The sequence below is a fragment of the Mus caroli genome, chromosome 17, assembly GCF_900094665.2.
Source record: "Mus caroli chromosome 17, CAROLI_EIJ_v1.1, whole genome shotgun sequence".
NCBI lineage: Eukaryota > Metazoa > Chordata > Mammalia > Rodentia > Muridae > Mus > Mus caroli.
This window is the reverse complement of record NC_034586.1, coordinates 43,268,491-43,289,292: the sequence shown is the minus strand read 5'-3', so window position 1 is coordinate 43,289,292 and position 20,802 is coordinate 43,268,491. Positions and strand designations below refer to the sequence as shown.

At 48.7% G+C, this 20,802-nt stretch overlaps 1 protein-coding gene across 1 annotated transcript in view; it reads left to right on the top strand.

The window, feature by feature from the left end:
• The window catches only part of Ptk7 (protein tyrosine kinase 7 (inactive)), a 68,890-nt gene extending 53,143 nt beyond the window's left edge, over positions 1 to 15,747 (top strand). The window contains exons 9-20 of the mRNA XM_021186463.1: positions 127 to 262; positions 386 to 505; positions 3,083 to 3,232; positions 3,351 to 3,501; positions 3,602 to 3,729; positions 4,956 to 5,159; positions 5,841 to 5,996; positions 6,548 to 6,780; positions 7,990 to 8,070; positions 11,951 to 12,102; positions 13,753 to 13,931; positions 14,727 to 15,747. Coding sequence (XP_021042122.1) covers positions 127 to 262; positions 386 to 505; positions 3,083 to 3,232; positions 3,351 to 3,501; positions 3,602 to 3,729; positions 4,956 to 5,159; positions 5,841 to 5,996; positions 6,548 to 6,780; positions 7,990 to 8,070; positions 11,951 to 12,102; positions 13,753 to 13,931; positions 14,727 to 14,887 — 1,851 coding nt within the window. The 3' untranslated portion in view covers positions 14,888 to 15,747. The remainder of the gene's footprint in view (positions 1 to 126; positions 263 to 385; positions 506 to 3,082; positions 3,233 to 3,350; positions 3,502 to 3,601; positions 3,730 to 4,955; positions 5,160 to 5,840; positions 5,997 to 6,547; positions 6,781 to 7,989; positions 8,071 to 11,950; positions 12,103 to 13,752; positions 13,932 to 14,726) is intronic.
• The last annotated feature ends 5,055 nt before the right edge of the window (positions 15,748 to 20,802 follow it).

Below are 20,802 nucleotides of genomic sequence, written 5' to 3'. Positions count from 1 at the left end.
AGAATGGCTCCTTGGTGGATGGTCTCCCACAGCCTTTATCAGTGCTTAGCCCCAGACCTCTCTCAGCCCTGAGGCTGCCCTCAGGGAGATAGAACTAGCCCTCGGCTACTCAAGTCTGCCCCGCAGGACTCGAGGTTCGAAGTTTCGAAGAATGGTACCTTGCGCATCAATAGTGTGGAGGTGTATGATGGGACATTGTACCGTTGCGTGAGCAGTACCCCAGCCGGCAGCATTGAGGCCCAGGCCCGAGTCCAGGTGCTGGGTGAGTTGGCAAATGTGTTATGTTGGAGAATACTTAACTTGTGTAGGCAAGGGGGTGACAGGGATGGCCCTGCCTCTTTCTTCTTGTTTCAATGATTCCTCCTCTCTTTCCCAACTAACCCAGAAAAACTCAAGTTCACGCCACCACCGCAGCCACAGCAGTGCATGGAGTTTGATAAGGAGGCTACGGTGCCCTGCTCAGCCACTGGCCGGGAGAAGCCCACGGTTAAGTGGGTACGGGCAGGTGAGTACCATGTGACACAGGTTCTAGAGCGAGCAAAGAGGAACAGGGGAGTGTCCAGCCTGCACCTGGAATTGTTGGGAGAAACCAGAAATGACTGATTAATGTAGTCCAGTAGAGAAGGGAAAGCTATAACCCCAGAGGGGTCAAGAGGACAGTGCTGGCAGCACAGACAGCGACTGGCAGGTGGGTGAGTTGTCAAGGCAGGGGTGTCGAGACCCCTTATGGCCAGCATTAAAGTAGCATGGAGTCTGATAAGCATTGTGCGGGGGTGTACAAATCACTGCACCATCTGCCATCTTTATGTCTGTCTCCTGTGACTCTCTTACTCTTGCATAGTAATTTTATTATATATACAACTTTTACGTATTAACTCTTCCTGAGCAAAGATGTACTTGTTTTGTTTATTTGAGTTAGTAGAGTCGTCGGGGTTGAACCTGTGACCTTCAGTCTGCCAGGCAAGCTGCTTATACAGAGCCATTTTTTTTTAAGATTTATTTATTTATTATATGTAAGTACACTGTAGCTGTCTTCAGACACTCCAGAAGAGGGCGCCAGATCTCGTTACGGATGGTTGTGAGCCACCATGTGGTTGCTGGGATTTGAACTCTGGACCTTCGGAAGAGCAGTCCGGTGCTCTTACCCACTGAGCCATCTCACCAGCCCCCAGAGCCATTTTTAAAACACTATTTTTTTTTTAAGTTTTTAATTATTTAATTAATTAGTTCAGTTTGTTAATTGTCATAGATAAGGTTTTACTATATAGTTTTAGCAGTCCTGGAACTCACTGTCCAGCCCGGTCTAACCTTGAACGCTCATTCTGCCTCGGCTTTCCAAGTACTGTGATTATAGGTGTGCACCCGCACCCATGCACCTGACCTTTTTGGCTTTTCGTCTTCGGAGACGGTCTCATTATGTAGAGCAGACTGCCCCTCCAACTCCCAGGGACCCACCTGCCTCTGCTTCCCCAGGTGCTGGGATTTAAGACACGGACCACCAAGCTCAGAGTATATGTGGGTTTTTATTGGTTCTTTTTGTTTTTTTTTCCCTTTATGTGTCCGGGTGTTTTGCCCGAAGGTGTGTCTGGGCGTGGTGGGAGTGTAGTGCCTGCAGAGGCCAGTGAAGGCATCAGATCCAGGAGACTAGGGATACAGAAGCTAGAGAAGGTTGTGAGACGCCATGCCGTGCTGTGGATGCTAAGGGTCCAACCTGAGACCTGGAAGGACAGCCTTTGCCCGTAACTGCTCTGCTGTTTCTCCAGCTCCCCTCCCCCACCCTTTGTCTTTTTGAAGCAAGATTTCACTGTTTAGCCCTGGCTGAGAGGTGGAGCGAGCGAGCTGTTCTTGTAGACCAGGCTGTTCTCAAACATAGAGCTGGCTGCCTCTGTCTCCTGAGTTCTAGGATTGAAGTGTGCTACCATACCCAGTGCTTAACATGATTTTTAATTTAACATTATTAAGCATTTCTCCTTTTGTCTTTTTTTTTTAAAGATTTATTTATTTATTATATGTAAGTACACTGTAGCTGTCTTCAGACGCAACAGAAGAGGGCATCAGTTCTCATTATGGGTGGTTGTGAGCCACCATGTGGTTGCTGGGATTTGAACTTCGGACCTTTGGAAGAGCAGTCGGGTGCTCTTACCCACTGAGCCATCTCACCAGCCCTCTCCTTTGTCTTTGTTGTACATAGTATCAGTCTCAACTATAGTAGTAACAATCTCATAATTGGATCCATTCTCATTTACTTGAGTATTCTCTAAGTGTTAGAGACTTGGATTGTTGCCCCTCCTTATTGCTCTATGGATTCCAATCCCAGAGGTAGTGGGCTTTATTTTTCTGGATTGATTTCCTTTGGCAAAGAATCCCAGAAGTGGATGTGTGTGTGTGTGTGTGTGTGTGTGTGTGTGTAATATTTTATGTTATACATATAATATTCACATACAATATATAACATTAATACATACTATATAATTACAAGTATATAATATAATAAATCATAATATATTGTTTATATATTTAAATAACTACATAATATATAAGTAATATAAAATAAATATATAAACAATATAAAGTAAATGTATAATATATCTATAAAATGGCATGAACATTTTTATAACCACGTATATGAGCCGCCAAATTGTTCTTAAAAAGGCTGGACCGGTTTCACATTTGCACCAGCCGCGGAGTGAGAGGGGGGTTGTAGCATTGACAGAGGGCTCCCTCGATCAGATCTCGAATCTTTCTGGTAGAAGTGGGGTCCTGGTGGATCTAGGCTCAGGAGGGAGGAGTAAGGAGCTGTGAGGTGAGGATGAGGCCGGCAGCGGCCTGGTCAGATGTCTCATTTAGCACAAGTGAAATGTTCTGGAGCTGTAAAAGAGGGAAGCCTGAAAAAGTGGAGAAGAAGAAGTAAATAACAGGCGGTTTTGGACGGTGCCTGTGAGTAACAGGGGGCTTTGGACCGCGCCTGTGAGTAGGAGGGTCCAGGGCTTGTTTGGAGTAGAGACGAGTAACCCGAGGGCCTTCTCAGCCATTCCCGTCATTCTAGCCTGTGACATGATTGTGATTTCTCCTATCTCTGCAGATGGAAGTAGCCTCCCTGAATGGGTGACAGACAATGCTGGAACCCTACACTTTGCCCGAGTGACCCGAGATGACGCTGGCAACTACACTTGCATTGCATCCAACGAGCCACAGGGCCAGATCCGCGCTCATGTCCAGCTGACGGTGGCAGGTGCGACTGCGGCAGTTCCCCGGGAGCTGGCGTTGACAGGGCCTGTGGGTAACAACCTACCGTCCGACAGCTCCATCGCTCACTACTTCCCAATCCTCCCTGGTCTCTTCCTGTGCAGTTTTCATCACCTTCAAGGTGGAACCTGAGCGTACAACTGTGTACCAGGGCCACACAGCACTGCTGCGGTGTGAGGCTCAGGGCGACCCCAAGCCTCTCATTCAGTGGAAAGGCAAAGACCGGATCCTGGACCCTACCAAGCTGGGACCCAGGTAGGGCTGCCTCCCTTCCACACCGACTTCACCTTTCCTGGGATGCTAGCTCCTTGGGGGCTGGCCAGGTGACCATCGCTGTGGCTTCTCTTCACGACAGGATGCACATCTTCCAGAACGGTTCCCTGGTGATCCATGACGTGGCCCCTGAGGACTCAGGCTCCTACACCTGCATCGCTGGCAACAGCTGTAACATCAGGCACACAGAGGCCCCGCTCTTAGTCGTGGGTATGGGCCTGGGAAGGGCGCCCTCTAGGGGAGAGGGTAGAATCCTTTCTCATCTCACAGGTACTGACATCCTGAACAGAGAAGACATTTCAATAGGACTGCTTGCTGGATTGTCATTCACCTAGCATTCCACAGCCGAGTTGTGTGTATTTGGGCCGCTTAAGGACATTCAGCTCTCTCTAATGCCTCGCTCTCTTGTTTACTTATACAGAGACCGGGTTTTAGGCTCACAGTCTCAGAGCCTTCAGCCTTGCTGCTTAGGCCTCGTTGCTCTGGGTCTGTGGCAGCATAGTACATGGTGGCAGAGAGCATGTGTCAGAAGACATCTTGTTTCTCATGTGTTGAGTGGGGTGCAAAAAGAGAGGAATGAGCTATGCCTCAGTTTCCCCTTGAAGGGCACCTCCCCATGCCCTAGCTCTCTTCCACTCAGTCCCATCTTCTGAAGGTCTCACTGCTTCCCAGCAGCAGCATAGGCTGGGGACTAAGCCTTCAACACGTGGACCTTTGGGAGTTCATTCTTGTAATGCTGGATCTTGGATTCTGAGACAGGAGGATTATCATGAGTTCAAGCCCTGAGACCGAGATAGGATTGTCATGACTTCAAGGCTAGTCAGGGTTAGATAGTGAATTCCAAGATAACCTGGGCTATGGAGTGAGACATTGTCTCAAACAAAAGAAAAGAATCAAAAACTTGGAACTTTTGCAAGTGGAGAGGAGACCGGGGCAGAATGCAGGAGGCCCAGAGATGACGACAGGTTAACAGCCATAGGCCACACCTGCCCTAGTGATCTCTGTCCCTTGGAGAAGTTGTCACTGTGGCTACAGAAGAGAGAGGTTAAAGGGGAAGAAAGTTCACAAACTTTCCCACAAACATCTCCATTCTGCGGAATTGGTTTCCTAGTAACATATCTCATAGAAAATGTTGTGTGGGACCTCTTGCTTGAAGCTGTTGACGCTCACCCAAGTGACTCATGGGACCTCTGTCTTCTGAGTCATTGAAAGCCAGTAGACTAGCAATGCAGGAACTCAATCTGAGCTGAGTCTTAACTGGGATGTTAAGCCAGAAGCTTCCCCGTGTCCTCTCCAGGGTTAGCTCACAGGACTGAGTCAGCCAGAGAAGGAAAGGATATGCCCTGGGTCTAGAGGTTGTCATATATCTGGGCTGGAGATTTGAGGGCTAGTTTGCTTAAGTCGCCCCTGTCCTGACGTCTCCATGTGTCTCTTAGACAAGCCAGTGATGGAAGACTCAGAGGGCCCAGGTAGCCCTCCCCCATACAAGATGATCCAGACCATCGGGCTGTCGGTGGGCGCAGCTGTAGCCTACATCATCGCGGTCCTGGGCCTCATGTTCTACTGCAAGAAACGGTGTAAAGCCAAGCGGCTGCAGAAACAGCCTGAGGGGGAGGAGCCAGAGATGGAGTGCCTCAATGGTGGGTCCCCCTGTAGCGGAAGGTGGACCGGTCTGGGTACAGAGCACCCTCCCATGCCAGCTGTGGATTTGAGGTCTGGAGCTGAGGCTGCCTCTCCTCTGGCTGCAAACCTAGAGTTGGTCCATTCTCAGGGCCTTGGCTTCTCAACGGCTTGGGACTCCCTCATCAGTCAAGCCTCTTGGGTCAGCCTTCCCTCCCACCAGGAAAGCACAGATAAATTTGGCATGCGTCTACATGTGTCGATTACACGTCTTTTCAGTTGTCAGCCTCCAGGGACAATCTGTCCATCTTTTCCCTCTCATCACTAGGTGTTCTCTGAGGGCATTGCTGGGTCTCCACTCAGTTTAGGCGGTCAGGAACAGTGTGTGGTGATTTACCCTTTGCGTGCAAGGGGTCCAGCGATTGAGATTAGAGTCCCACACCAAGCTCATTTCATGCCTCCTAATCGTCTGCACCGATAAATGGTCACACTCAGGGTCTGCAGCCAGCCCCTAAGCCCCATCAGGTTATCTGTGGAGATAGCTATTTTATGTGTGATTGGACTCAAGCTGGCAGGAAGCAAGGTGATAGTGGTGGTGTGAGGGACAGACAAGAGGGGACCCAATATAACACACCACAGGACGTGGGGACTGAGCTCTTTACAGTATGCAGGGAATTTATCCCCTGACCCCGTGTTCCCAGGTGGGCCTTTGCAGAATGGCCAGCCATCAGCAGAGATCCAGGAAGAAGTGGCATTGACCAGCTTGGGCTCTGGCCCTCCAGCCACCAACAAGCGCCACAGCACCGGTGATAAGATGCATTTCCCGAGGGCCAGCCTGCAGCCCATCACCACTCTAGGTATGCCGCCTTGCCTACTGCTGCCCCAACTTTGCTGCAGGACACTGGTTTTGAGTCTGGGTAATGGGCTGAGGTGGTTCCAATTTAGTAAATACTAAATTTACTTATTTACGTCTATGAATGAGTACTCTGTCTGCATGCTTGTCTGTACACCAGAAGAGGGCATCAGATTCCATTATAGATGGCTATGAGCCACCAAGTGGTGGCTGGGAATTGAACTCAGAACGTCTGGAAGAGCGGCCAATGCTCTTAACCTCTGAACCAGCGTTCTAGCCCCCAAGTATTGTTTACTTGGTACTCCTGAAAATGATTCTTTTTTTTTTTTAAGCTAAATTTGCTTTTTTTTCCTAGGGAAAAAATATTTGAGAAATTATAGATTTGTTCTGAGGGTGTTTTTGTTTTTAAGTATAGCAAAACTTTTGGGGTGGAGCAATGAGTCACCTGCCTAATGGCTTAGAGCACAGCGAGGGCTTGTGCTCTAAGAAAGGCCACGGCGGCTGCGTCTCTCTCACTCAGTGGCTTCTTTCGCCAACTCGGCTCTATACCCACAGGGAAAAGCGAGTTCGGGGAGGTGTTCCTGGCAAAGGCGCAGGGCATAGAGGAAGGCGCAACGGAGACCCTGGTCCTCGTGAAGAGCCTGCAGAGCAAGGATGAGCAACAACAGCTGGACTTCCGGAGGGAGGTGGAGATGTTCGGGAAGCTGAACCATGCCAACGTGGTGCGGCTTCTGGGGCTGTGCCGGGAGGCTGAGCCCCACTACATGGTGCTGGAGTATGTGGACCTGGTATGTCTTGGGGTGCCGGCCCATGGGAGGGGGGCCAGGACTGGGGCACCACAGGGGTCTTGGCTTCTGCTGGTTGCAGACAGAGCTTGCCTCCTCCTACTTGCATAACCTGCCTCCCAGCCCTCCCTAACCGCCCTGCCTTTACCTGTATTCCGCTCCTCCCGTCTTTCTGGAGGTCAATCTTAAATTCTGGGGCTTCTTTGTACCCTGCCTGGATGCCCTTCGGGTCCTGCCAACTGGATTTCTTTGCTTTGTTCTTTCTGCCTCAAGACTTGCCACCACTTGAGAACATGCTTGTCTGAACCTGGCTGGCCTTCTCTCTTCCCTTCCAGTCTCCTCTCCCTTCCTTTTTCTTTCCTTCCTACCTCCTCCCCTCCTCTCAACCCTCTCTCCCTCCCTCTCTTCTTTTATCTCCTTTCACTTCCCCTCTCCTCTCCTTACCCGGTTTCTCTCCTGGCTCAGGTGTCAGCCTGATCACCAGCCTATCCACCAAGTCTCATCCTGTGGTCAGCCGTGTTTCTGCCTTCCCCATCTTTGCTAGATTTTGGTCTTCTTGGTCTTTTTTTTTTTTTAATTTATTTTTTTATTAGGTATTTTCCTCGCTTACATTTTCAATGCTATCCCAAAAGTCCCCCATACCCACCCCCCCAATCCCCTACCCACCCACTCCCCCTTTTTGGCCCTGGGGTTCCCCTGTACTGGGGCATATAAAGTTTGCAAGTCCAATGGGCCTCTCTTTGCAGTGATGGCCGACTAGGCCATCTTTTGATACATATGCAGCTAGAGACGAGCTCCGGGGTACTGGTTAGTTCATATTGTTGTTCCACCTATAGGGTTGCAGTTCCCTTTAGCTCCTTGGGTAATTTCTCTAGCTCCTCCATTGGGGGCCGTGTGATCCATCCAATAGCTGACTGTGATCATCCACTTCTGTGTTTGCTAGGCCCCGACTTCTTGGTCTTTACACAGCTGCTGTGTGTGGAGCATCAGGGAAGGGATGTTCTCAGCCTTCTTGTGAGCATTGTGTGTTTTTCTGCTAGTATGGTGTGTGTGTGTGTGTGTGTGTGTGTGTGTGTGTGTGTGTGTGTCTGGGTCCACATTCAGGTCAGGGCTTGTCAGTGTCTCCCAGCAGGGACTCTGCAAGCTCGGGCAGATGCTTCAGAACCCATAGCTGGGCTATTCACTAACAGAGGTGTTTGGTCCTTCCCTCAGGGAGATCTCAAACAGTTCCTGAGGATTTCCAAGAACAAGGATGAAAAGTTGAAGTCACAGCCCCTCAGCACTAAACAGAAGGTAAGATCAAGGTTGGGGGAGGGATCCCCCAGAGTAGGCCGCAAGCAAGGACACACACTCGAGAGCCAGGCCTTATGTAAGTAAGTCACCTGGGGTTGCTGGCACAGCAGTCCCCTGAAGTGAGTTCCTGTCCCTGTTTCATACACCAAGAAACTGAGGCTTTGGGAGATTAAGTGGCTTGTTCCAGCTCTGTAGCTTGACATCATCACGCTGGCGTCGCAGCTGCTCCAGCCTTGTCGTTACTGTTGAAGCTTCAGTGAGAGCAAGCACTGGAGGGCTGCTGGGTTGGGCATGGCCTTGGGCAGGTTGCTCTAACTTGTGTGTGGAGACTCTGATCTTACAGACTGAAGGGCTCTAAGCATGACACACACACGGGAAGCGAGTGGGAGGCCTTGATGCGAGATGTGGAAGACATCCCGGTCCTTAGGTAGCCAGACAGCTGTGGTTAACAAAGGTTTCCTGACAGAGAAAGCCTTTTGAGTTCAGTTCTCAAGGACAGGAAGTAGTTGAATGGCAGGAAGGGGATGGCTTCGGGAGAGAGGCTCAAGGTAACGGGCTGGTACAGGAACAGAAGCAGGCCGACAGACAACTGAGCATGGCGTTTCTAGTGTTCATGGTGAGTCTGCAACCTAGTACTGGGGAAGATGAGGCAAAGGACGGCCTTGACACACATTCCATCTGGGTGCAGAGTGAGTTTGAGGCCAGCCTGTGCTGTATAGTGAGACTCTGACTCCAAAGCACAAGTGAGAAGACAAGACAGGAAGGGAGCCGGTTACCTCTGGCATGTCCCCAGGTGCTTGATAGCCATCAGCACGTCCCTACACACTGTCCTGCATGGCTTTGCATGCAGTCTTCAGTTTGATGAGGAAATTTTCAGAGATTGGGTTTCATACCCTCCTAGGATGGCACTCAGGTCAGACAGAACTGCTTTAGAGACCCAGTCGGAGGGCTCAGAGACATGACTCAAAGGTTAAGAGAGCTTCCTGCTCTTCCTGAAGATCCAGGCTCAGTTCCCAGGACCCCAGTCAGGTGACTCCCAACCCCTGCCCCCCAACCTCCTGTAACTCCAACTCCAGGGGAATCTGAGGCCTTGGGCCTCCATAGGCTCCTGCATGCAAATGCCCAAACCCAGGTACAGACAGACACACAGACACACCAAGAGACCCATGCACCGACATACAAAAACACACAGACCTGTGCACAGACAGACACATGCAGAGACAGACACAAAGACAAAGAGACCCATACACAGAGAGATACACACAGACACACCAAGAGATCCATGCACAGGCAGACACAGAGAGACCCACACACAAACACAGAGAGCATAGACAGACCCATACCAGACAGACACACACACATACATACATAGACACATAAAGAGAGGCACGCGGGGGCTGGAGAGGTGGCTCAGCGGATAAGAGCACTGACTGCTCTTCCCCGTTGAGTTCAAATCCCAGCAACCATCTGTAATAAGATCTGACGCCCTTTTCTGGTGTGTCTGAAGACAGCTACAGTGTACTTAGATATAATAATAAATAAATCTAAAAAAAAAAAAAGAGATGCACGCACAGACAGACACACAGAGACCCACATACAGATACACACTCAGAGACCCTCTCATAGACAGACCCACACATAGACAAACACATAGACAGATACGCATACCATTAAAAATAAATCTTAAAAATTAAAAAACAACAACAACAACAAAAAAAAAAACCAACCCACAGATTTAGCCAGGTGTGGTGGCTCACACCTGTGGTCTTAACTCTCTGGACACAATGGCACAAACACTTCCAGACTTTGAAGATAAAGTAGACTATATCGTGATGCTCACATCAGTCTGAGGGAAAAGGCAGATTAACTATTATCATTTGTATGTGTGTATAGGTCTGAAGACAGCTTTCTGGAATGGGTTCTCTCCTTCCACCTTTGTGTGGGCTGCCAGTCCTCAGGCTTGCCTTTACCCAGCAGCCACCTCGCCAGCCGCCATCTTATTTCCGTTCCTCCCTGACTGTATTCTGTGGTTGATAAGCTCTCCCTTAGGGGTCCTAAGTGAATCTAGCACTCAGTGAGCCAGTTACTGGTCCAGAGGTTGAAGGGTCCTCTTCATTTTTCTGTTCCATGTATTTAGTTATAATTTTGTACAGTTTGTTGTCATATTCAGTTTGTATGTGTTTGTGACTGTGGCTCCCACACGCCATTCTCTCCTACACCGTAGGCTTTGGGGACCTTGTTCAGGTCTCAGGCCCCTGTGGCCATGTTTCTGCGTTCTCACATGTCTTGATGGCTCCTTAGTTCTTGAGATTGAACCGGGTAGGCAGTAGGCAGACATTCTCCTGCTGTCTTGTTTTTTGAGAAGGATGCTGCCGGCTCCCGCTGTCTTTTAGCATTTACTTGTGCCGATGAGAGGAGGGGGTAGAGGTCATAGGAGCAAGCTTTGCTTTTTCTTTTAAACTTTATCTTTATTTTATGTGTGTGGGTGTTTTCGTCTGTGTGCATTTGTATAAGCCACATTCATGCCTGGTACCCCTGGGAGGTCAGAAGAGGTGTCTGGTCCTCTGGAACTGGAGTTATAAAGTTGTGAGCCACCACACGGGTGCTGGGAACCAAACCCAGGCTCTCTGCAAGAGCAGATACTGTTCTTTTTTTTTTTTTTTTTTTTTTTTGGTTTTTCGAGACAGGGTTTCTCTTTATAGCTCTGGCTGTCCTGGAGCTCACTTTGTAGACCAGGCTGGCCTCGAACTCAGAAATCCGCCTGCCTCTGCCTCCCGAGTGCTGGGATTAAAGGCGTGCGCCACCACGCCCGGCCAGATACTGTTCTTAATCACTGAGCCATTTCTCTAGCCACCGCGGCCTCCCCTCCCCATGTCTTCTTTTAAAAAACATACATTTTTCTTAAAGATTTATTTATTATAAGCATACAAGAAATCTGTGGCCTTTTTTTTTTCTAGCATGGAGCAGCAGTGTCGTGGTGACCCACTTCTTCAAGAGCAGTTTTACCAGGTTTTTGCTCTCTTGGGTTCTGTGCTTTGTTTTGGATTTCGGGGTTTTTTTTGTTTTTTTGTTTTTTCCCCAAGACAGGGTTTTGGCTGGTCTGGAACTTGTTCTGTAGGACCAGGCTGATCTCAAACTCTCCAGGCAGGCCTAGAGCTCCTCCGGCCCCTTCCTCCCAAGTATGTATGCCACCACCACCACCCAGCTTGGAATCTGCCTTCTTGCCAGGAATGCTGTCTTGGCCGGCCTTGGTCTATTCTACCAGGAGCTTGATCTGCGTACCGTTTAGTGCATGCCAGCTGTTTGTCCAGTTCATTGGCCGTGTGCTCTGAAAGAGTGGACCCAGGGCTGGAGTGATGGCTCAGCAGCATCTGCTGCTCCAGGAGACTTGAGTTTGGCTCTCCACACTCAGGACAGTGAGGGGTTCACATCCAAACTGACTGGGAGCCCAGTTCCAGGGGATTTGGTGCGTGTTCTGCGTCTGCGTCCTGAGGATTGGGGTGAGAGGCCTGATCTATCGACCCATAGTTTTTGTGATTCAGAACCTCTCACTGACACCACTGATTGGCTGGCCCCGCTGACCAATGAGCTCTTTACCTGGGCTCTGAGATCCAAACTTGGGTGCTCCTGTTTGCCCAACAGACACTTCGCCCACTGAGCCGTCTCCACAACCCATTAATCTCGAGTAATTAAACCTTCCAACAGCCTAGGGAAGCAGCTACTCTATTCCTTTTTTTTTTTTTTTTTTTTTTTTCTGGAGAAGGGTTTCCTGAGCAGCACTGCAGGGGTGCCTGGAGTCATGGAGACAAGGGTTGTGTTACGGGTGGTCCCCTTGATCCCGAGTCCTGGGTTGTTCTCACACGCTGTTCTCTCTCACCAGGTGGCCCTGTGTTCCCAGGTGGCCCTGGGCATGGAGCACGTGTCCAACAACCGCTTTGTGCACAAGGACTTAGCGGCTCGAAACTGCCTGATCAGTGCCCAGAGGCAGGTGAAGGTGTCCGCGCTGGGACTCAGCAAGGATGTATACAACAGGTAGGAGGGCTCAGGGAGAGTGTGGGCTTCTGTTCCTTCCCAAGGGTGTCTGGGGGGAGGCAGAGGGCAGATGCAGTTTGTGAAAGAGATGGCAAAGGGCTTCATGGCTGCTGAGCAGAAGGTGGGGTGGGGTGGGAGGGTTGGCTAGAGCCTAACCATTCCCTTTCTAAAGGCACAGCAGGTTCCCAGAGGAGGCCCCGAGCTGCTGCTGGCTATGGATTCCTTTAGTGATTAAAAAAAAAAAAACAATTATTATAAGCCAAGTGGTGTCGCACGCCTTTAATCCCAGAACTTGGAAGGCAGAGGCAGGTGGATCTCTGAGCTTAAGGCCAGCCTAGTCTACAGAGTGAGTTCTAGGACAGCCGGGGCTACACAGAGAAATCCTGCCTTGTAAAACTGAAAAATCAAAAAACCAAACCAAACCCCAAAACAGAAGACAACCCAATAGACAAACCACTAGGCTGGTTTGGGTTTATAGGTCAGAGAAAAAGAGAATATTATAGCTAGTGTATATGTCATTAACTGTGCGGTATGCTACTCCCTCTGTTCTGAAGCTTTTGCCTTAAAGCTAATTCCTTGTGGTCAGAGAATGTACTAGATGGCCTATATATATGCCACCTTGGGGGAGTTCCCAGTCACCCCAGTTTCAGCTTACCCTAATTTGCCCAACTATTGCTCCTGTCATACTTTTACTATTAATAAATACAGCCTTTTCTACTTCTTAATTTCTATTCCTATTTATTATTATTATTATTTATTTATTTTTGCAGTGTTGGGATCAAACCCCAAGGTCTCACACATAGCCCTATCAATTTTTTTTTTTTAAATTTGAAGCAAGATCTTGCTAAGTTTCTCTGGCTGGCATTGAACTAAGTGAAGTAAGCCTTTAAACTCGTCATCCCCCTGCCTCAGCCTTCCAAGCAGCTGGGAGTATAGGCTTGTCTCACCAGGCCTGGTGGTGGTGGTGGTTGTTATAGTCACTTGTTTTTATTTTCTGAAGTGTTTGCCAGCAGGTGTCTATGTGCATCAGGTGCGTGCCTAGTGCCTCAGGAGGGTTAGAAGAGGGCATCAGATCCCCTGGAACTCGACTTAGAGGTGGTTGTGGGTTGCTGTTTGGGTGGCTGGGATTTGAACTCAGGACCTCTGGAAAAGCAGCCAGTGCTCTTAACCTCTGAGCCATCTCTCCAACCCCTCTAAATGGAATGTTTGTTTGTTTGTTTGTTTGTTTATTTAATGTGAATGGGTATTTTGTCTGCATGTGTGTCTGTGTGCCGGTCTGACACCTAGTGTCCACAGAGGCCAGAGAGAGATTCAGACACCTTGGAAATAGAGTTATAAAGGTTGTAAACTGCCATATGGTTGCTGGAAATAGAGCCTGAGACCTCTGGAAGAGCAGCCAGTGCTCTTAACCCAAGAGCCTTGGCTCTAGCCACCTCTTACTGGAATTTTTAAACCATCAACCCTCACTCAAGTGGATCCACACCCAGCGTTAATCCAGCATACCCCTGCGCTCAGCTTGTGCATCCCCGAGTCCTTTGAGGTCTTCTTTGAAAAAGGCTGGCCCAGCCAGGGGGAGTCCTGTTTGAGATGAGGCTGGGCTCCTAGGCCTTGACCCTCCCGGACCTAGCCTGTGTTGCTTCTCTGTTGCAGTGAGTACTACCACTTCCGCCAGGCCTGGGTACCTCTGCGTTGGATGTCCCCAGAGGCTGTCCTGGAGGGTGACTTCTCCACTAAGTCTGATGTCTGGGCCTTTGGTGTGCTCATGTGGGAAGTGTTCACTCATGGAGAGATGCCCCATGGTGGACAAGCAGATGATGAGGTGCTGGCAGGTCAGTCGCTGCGTTCCTGACACAACCCTCACCTGTCCCCCTCCCACCTCTGCTTTCTTAGATGTTAGGGCTGTCGAACCTACAGGTCAGTAAGGTGGCTCAGCAGGTTGATGCGTTTGCCATCAAGCCTGATGACCTGAGTTCAATTCCCAGGAACCCCATAGTGGAAGGAGAGAACCAGCTCTCCCAGATTGTAGTTTAAACACACACACACACACACCCCAATAAATAAGTCATTTTTCTAAAATATCAGAAGCAGGCTCAGGTTGTGTAGGAAATGATAGAGTCTTTGGCAGCCATATGAGATCTTTTTTTTTTTTTAAGATTTATTTATTATTATATGTAAATACACCGTAGCTGTCTTCAGACACTCCAGAAAAGGGCATCAGATCTTGTTAGGGATGGTTGTGAGCCACCATATGGTTGCTGGGATTTGAACTCAGGACCTTTGGAAGAGCAGTCGGTGCTCTTACCCGCTGAGCCATCTCTCCAGCCCATATGAGAACTTTCATACTGGATAATATCGCTTATGCCCAGGGTCTCTTTGAGCTGTCAGTTGCTTGAGCTCCCGCAGGGACCCTGTCTACCAGGCAGCGAGAACTGAGGGTCAGTTATCTCTTCGTCTCCTAAAATCCTTGTCACACTCTTAAAATGTGGCGGTGCCCACCCATCACTCACCAGTACTCCCCAGAGCAGACCAGTCCCTGAGAGAATGCCATGGAAACCTCATGCCCCAGCAGGTATTGACAAGCCATTAAACATTCGGGCTAATGCTACCCGCTGTGTATTCCACAGACTTGCAGGCCGGCAAGGCTCGACTCCCGCAGCCCGAAGGCTGCCCATCTAAGCTCTACCGGCTGATGCAGCGCTGCTGGGCCCCAAACCCCAAGGACCGGCCCTCCTTCAGTGAGATCGCCAGCACCCTGGGAGACAGCCCTGCAGACAGCAAGCAGTGAGGGAGCCTTGCAGGCTGTCCTCAGGATGGCGTGGGCAGGGGAGAACCCCTCTTGAGGGGAGCCTGCAGCATGATGGGCAGGATAACCCTGTCCTTGGCCCTGGGGTCCCTGCCCAAGCACAGCAGGCATTGCTGAAGACTGGCAGTGCCTAGGCGTTTCTCTTCGCCACAACCACTGGGGAGGCTGATTCGAACCCAGGCTGGGTGACTAAGACCTTGGACCAGGCATCTTTCTTCGCCACCCCTTCCCTTATCAGGGACAGTATGGGTACCTCAGGTAACCCCAATTTCTGGCCTGAGACTTCTTTTGGCCAAGTTCAGCTCTTCCACTAATCTGCCAATGTTGCCTGGGGAGGGCTGGACTGGGGCTGAGCTAGGTTTGGGGGACTTCTTTAATACACAGATATACTCAAAGTTCCAAGATAACTCTGGGCACACAGGACCAACGGGCCTCTTGGCCCACAGGTCCCACCTAGGAGGGGTCTAGGAGGTCACAGCAGTGGAGTCCTCCCCACCGTGAGCTTGTGCACACTAAGCCAGACCCCTGGCCTCAGTCTCCTCTCCTCACCCTAAGTGCCTGGCAGATGAAGAAGCGTTTGGGAGCTTTTGACACTTATATGACCCGCCCCTTTTGTACGCACCATGGGCGGCCTTTGTATGTAATTGCAGCGTGGGGTGGGTGGGCTTGGGGAGGTCTGGGTGGACCCTGGAGGAAGTAGGGCGGGAGGGCCACCCCGGCCTCATACTTTATTGTTGTTGTTATTGTTTGTTTGTTTTATGGTTTTGTTTTTGTTTTCTTTGTTGTTGTTTTTTTTTTTTTTTTTACACTCGCTGCTCTCAATAAAGAAGCCTTTTTTTACAGCCTGTTTGTTAGACCCTTCACCGCCTTTGTTCATGAATTGTGTTCTTTGTTTCCTTCTCTTTGCTGATTAGAAGGGACAATGAGGGACAATGAGACGTCTTGGCATCTAGAAGGGCTGGGATGGGACGGTCCCATCGATGCTCTACGGCTCCCAGGTGTCTCCTAATCCGCTCCTACCCGTGTGACAGCCGCTTGCTTATTCTTTGCCACCCAAGCCAGGAGTGTCATAGGATGGTGGACATGGAGAACCAGAAAAGAGGCTAATGACATAGTCAGGCTCTGAGTCCCTTTGAAACTAGGAAGGCCGGGAGCCGGAGAAATGACTTAGCTGCTGAGAGCACTGGCTGCTCTTGCAGAGGTCCTGGGTTTCAGTTTCCAGGACCCACATAAGCAGGGAATTACAACTGACTATAACTCCAATTCAGGGAATCTAACACCCTCTTTTGGCGCCAGTGGGCCAAAAGCAGGCAACAGTCTCACACATGCATATGTGCAGGTAAAACAGGCTCACATATGAAATAAAAATCTCGAGAGAAAAAAAAACACTACAAAAAAAATGAGCTGGGACCTGGGCTGTGGTGGCACACGCCTTTGATCCCAACACTCGGGAGGCAGAGGCAGGCAGAGATCTGAGTTAGCAGTGGGTCTGCTCTACAGAGCTGTTTTGGACAGCTAGGCCTGTCAGACAGGGAAATCCTGTCTTGAACCCTCCACCCACCCAAGATGAGCTGGGAAATGTCTCATTGGTTAAGATCCCTTCTTTGTAGCTCTTGCAGAGGACCCAGGTTCAATTCACAGCACCCACGTGGCAGCTCACAGCCTTCCCTAACTCCGGTTCCAGAGTATTAGACCCTGCTCTCTTCTTCCTTCAGGTATTAGGCACAGATACATATACATTCAGGCCAAGCACCAATATCCATAAAATACATAAACCTTTAGTATAATTTATATTATAATTTTTTGATGATGGCTGCATAAAATACATGTATTATATATTAGGAAATATGTATTTATATATAACGTATAATTCTATATTTTATTTATTTTTATCTATATATTTCCTAATATGTATATATTAGGATTATTTACACACACATACATGTATATGTATTAGGAAAGTGCCTTAGGCTGGGCAGTGGTGGTGCACGCCTTTAATCCCAGCACTTGGGAGGCAGAGGCAGGCGGATTTCTGAATTCAAGGCCAGCCTGGTCTACAGAGTGACTTCTAGGACAGCCACAGCTACACAGAGAAACCCTGTCTCCAAAAACAAACAAACAAACAAACCAGGAAAGTGCCTTAGGAGGCAGAGGGTAGAAGATTGTGAGCTCCAGGACTGTCAAAACAAACCCAAACCACTCCGTTAATAGAGTCCTTTCCTGGCATGCGGGAAGCACCAATTTTGATCCCCAACCATAAATCAGGCATAGAGGTATATTCCTGTTAATCCCAAAATCTGGGAGGTAGGAGCAGGGGCATCGATGGCTCAACCATTAAGAATATACACACTGGCTACTCTTCCAGAGCACCCAGACTTGATTCTCAAGCATGCACTTGGCTGCTCACAAGAGTCTGCAGCTCCTATTGTAGGGGAGCTACCTACATGGGTACCAGGCATTATACATTTAGAACACAGACATCCACACTTGGAAAACACACATAAACAAAATCATAAAAATAATAAACGTCGTCTTTTTAATTCAAAACAAAACAAAAAAATGTTCAAGGTCATCTTCAGCTACACAAGAGAAGGTAGCCTGTGGTGGGCACCGTCTTACTCCCATCTTCACCTCGAGCTCCGATATTTTCTTCTTGATGTTCCTTCCTTGCTTCCCTCAGTTTGTTGGGACTGACTCGAAGATTACGTCTCTTCACCGGCTTTCCTATCTCTGAAGGGTACCAGTGTTAGGAGAGTCAACCATACTCAAAAAGAAAAAACACATCTAGTAATATTAGTTTGTGCGCGACTCAGGCATGGTCTGAGAATGGTCTTGAACTCGCTACAGAGCTAAGGTTAGTTGTTTTTTTGGTTTTTGTTTTGTTTTGTTTTGTTGGTTTTTTTTTTTTTTTTTTTTGGTTTTTTGAGACAGGGTTTCTCTGTGTAGCCCTGGCTTGTCCTAGAACTCACTCTGTAGACCAGGCTGGCCTCAAACTCAGAAATCCGCCTGCCTCTGCCTCCCGAGTGCTGGGATTAAAGGCGTGCTCCACCACACCTGGCTAAGGTTAGTTTTAAAGTCCTGATCGCCCTGCCTTTACCTCCCAAGTGCTGGGATGACAGCATGTGCAACAATGGCCAATTCAAAAAAATTTTTTTCTAAATTTTTTTATTAGATATTTTCTTCATTTACATTTCAAATGCTATCCCAAAAGTCCCCTCCCCCCTACCAATTCAAAATCTTAACTCACCCTGCTTTTCTGTGCAGCCAGCATCAAAATCCATTTAACTCAGCTCTGCCCAGTTTCTTCAGTTTTGCTTAAATATAAGAGAAAAAAAAATTTTCATCCAAGTGTATTTCTCGTCATCAAAAACGCCCCATGGTCGGCACATACATAAAGTATAAGTCACTGCCTATTGTCCCAAACCTAGTCTAAAAGTAAGCGCTGTTGGTGTTTGTGGCCTGGCCTCCAGAGTTTTCCTTGGCCCCTTGTCTCATGATTTCCTGTCAGTTCCCTGTGGGACCTGCCATCACTGCTAAGAGCTTCTACCTCAGCATGAAGGAGGTTGTGACTTTGGGGGAGATTTGGGGAGGCATAGTCTCTGTTATATAGTTCCACTGTCTTAAAACGTACTATGTAGATCAGACTGGCCTCTAACTCACACAGACTCACTTCACCCCTTGCTCCTCTTCACCAAGTGCTGGGATTTAAAGGGCACTTTTAAATTTAATTTAATATTTTGTATATGGGTGTGTGGCCTGCTTGTATGTGTGTAGTGCCTTCAGAGGCCAGAACATGGCCTTGGTTCTCTCTGGATCAAAGAGCAGCGAGTGCTCTTAACTTATTTGCTTTCTCAGACTGGAGAGCTGCCTCAGCAGTCACTGACTACCCTTGCAGAGGACCTGGGTTCAATTCCCAGTACCCACATAGAAGCTCACAACTGTCTATAACACCAGGTCCAGAGGATCTCACACACACACACACACACACACACACACACACACACACACACGGGGGCAAAATACCAATGCACAGGAAATAAAAATGAGTCAAAATTGACTTGTAGTATTTTTAATTGTGTGTGTGGCATGTCTATGTCTGTGACTGTGCACCTGTGCATGCAGACTTGTGCAGAGGGTGTTAAATTCCTTATAGCTAGTTAGCCACCCAACATGGGTGCTGGGAACCACCGAACTCAGATCCTCTAGAAAGACCGAGAGCACTTTTAACCACTGAGTCCTTTCTAGTCTGTGATTGGCATTTAAATTAAAAAAAAAAAAAAAAAAAACAATTTTGTGTATGGGTGTTGTATCTGTCTGTGTACCATATGTGTGCCTGGTGCCTGAGGAGGCTGGAAGCAACCCCTAGCTCTCTCTTGGAACTGTGAGCCACCACGTGGAGCCAACTCCTGCATACTATGATGTGCATACTTGCACAGGAGAACACACGTGCACGCACACACATACAAATGTAATAATGTAATTTTTTTTTTCGAGACAGGGTTTCTCTGTGTAGCTCTGGTTGTCCTGGAACTCACTCTGTAGACCAGGCTGGCCTGGAACTCAGAAATCCACCTGCCTCTGCCTCCCAAGCGCTGGGATTAAAGGCGTGTGCCACCACTGCTCAACAATGTAATTTTTTAAACACAAAATAAATGTTACATTATCCAAACAAAACACATCTATGAATTTTTATTGTTAGTTCAGGGCCTCATGTACTCTAGGCTGGCCTCTAACTCATTATGTAGCCAAGGATAAGCTTGAATCTTTCCCCCTAATATTCCTGCTTCCGCCTCGGGAGCCCTGTGATTACAGGTATGTAGCACTGTGCCTGGTGTGTGTGGGGCTGGCTAGGCAAGTACTCTGTACACCTTGCTACATCTCCCACACCGATGAATCCATTTCCAAAGATGTTTTCTATGTGCCTGGGCGTTATGTCTGCATGTATGTTGGTGGACCACATGTGTCCCTGATGCCTCCAGAGACCAGAAGAGTGTATGCCCTGTAAGTGGTTGTGGCAGATGGCTGTGAGCTGGCACACGGGTGCTAAGAACCAAACCCAGGTCCTCTCCACGAGCAGCCGGTGCTCTGGATCACTGAGCCATCTCTCCAACCAATGGTTCCAATTTTGATTCTATATCAGCAATGGCTTTGGCTCCTGAACCTGCAGTCGTCCGGCATTGTGTGGACCTGAGTCTCCAGCTCCTTTCCTATAGTGACAGGAATTAGTGTGAACAAAGTCATCCTAAGAAGGCTTGTGGCACAACCCAGTACACCAGAAGAAAGCAGCACCTTGGATGGAAGGCTGGGGACAGGATAGTGTCACCCCAGATTCCTCCCATGGTAGGTAAGGCATAGACCTGCCTCACCGTACAGGACTCCAAATTCTTGGGAAGCCGGGTGGGATGAAACCACAGGGCTGTGGATTTCAGATCGGGCTGCTTAGACACCCCCTGCCCCATCCCAGCCCAGCTCTATCTGTGCCCCTTGAACCCTTCCCGAACCTGCTCGTGTTATCAGACCCAGTCTGCCTCTTACACTAATGCATTTCCTGTGTGTAAGTACCTGCGCTGCAGGTTAGTGGGGAAGAAACTCCTGGGAAATGGGGGTGAGGAGCGATCCTAGCTCCTATTTTCAGAGACTTAGTGACTAAACCTACATTCTATGTGTTGGTACAGGTATGCTCATACTATATTACAAATCTCTTGGTATTCCTCACACCCTCTGGACCGTGACTCATATAGTAAATAGTGCAGTGGACATTGTTACCCAGCACAGACACAAAGCAGATGAAATCAATTTTCCACCGTCTTGTCCTATAAAATGGTAACTTATATATGGCTCGGCTTATATATAATGCAAACGGAACTGGTTGGTGGTTTTTTTTTTTTTTTTTTTTT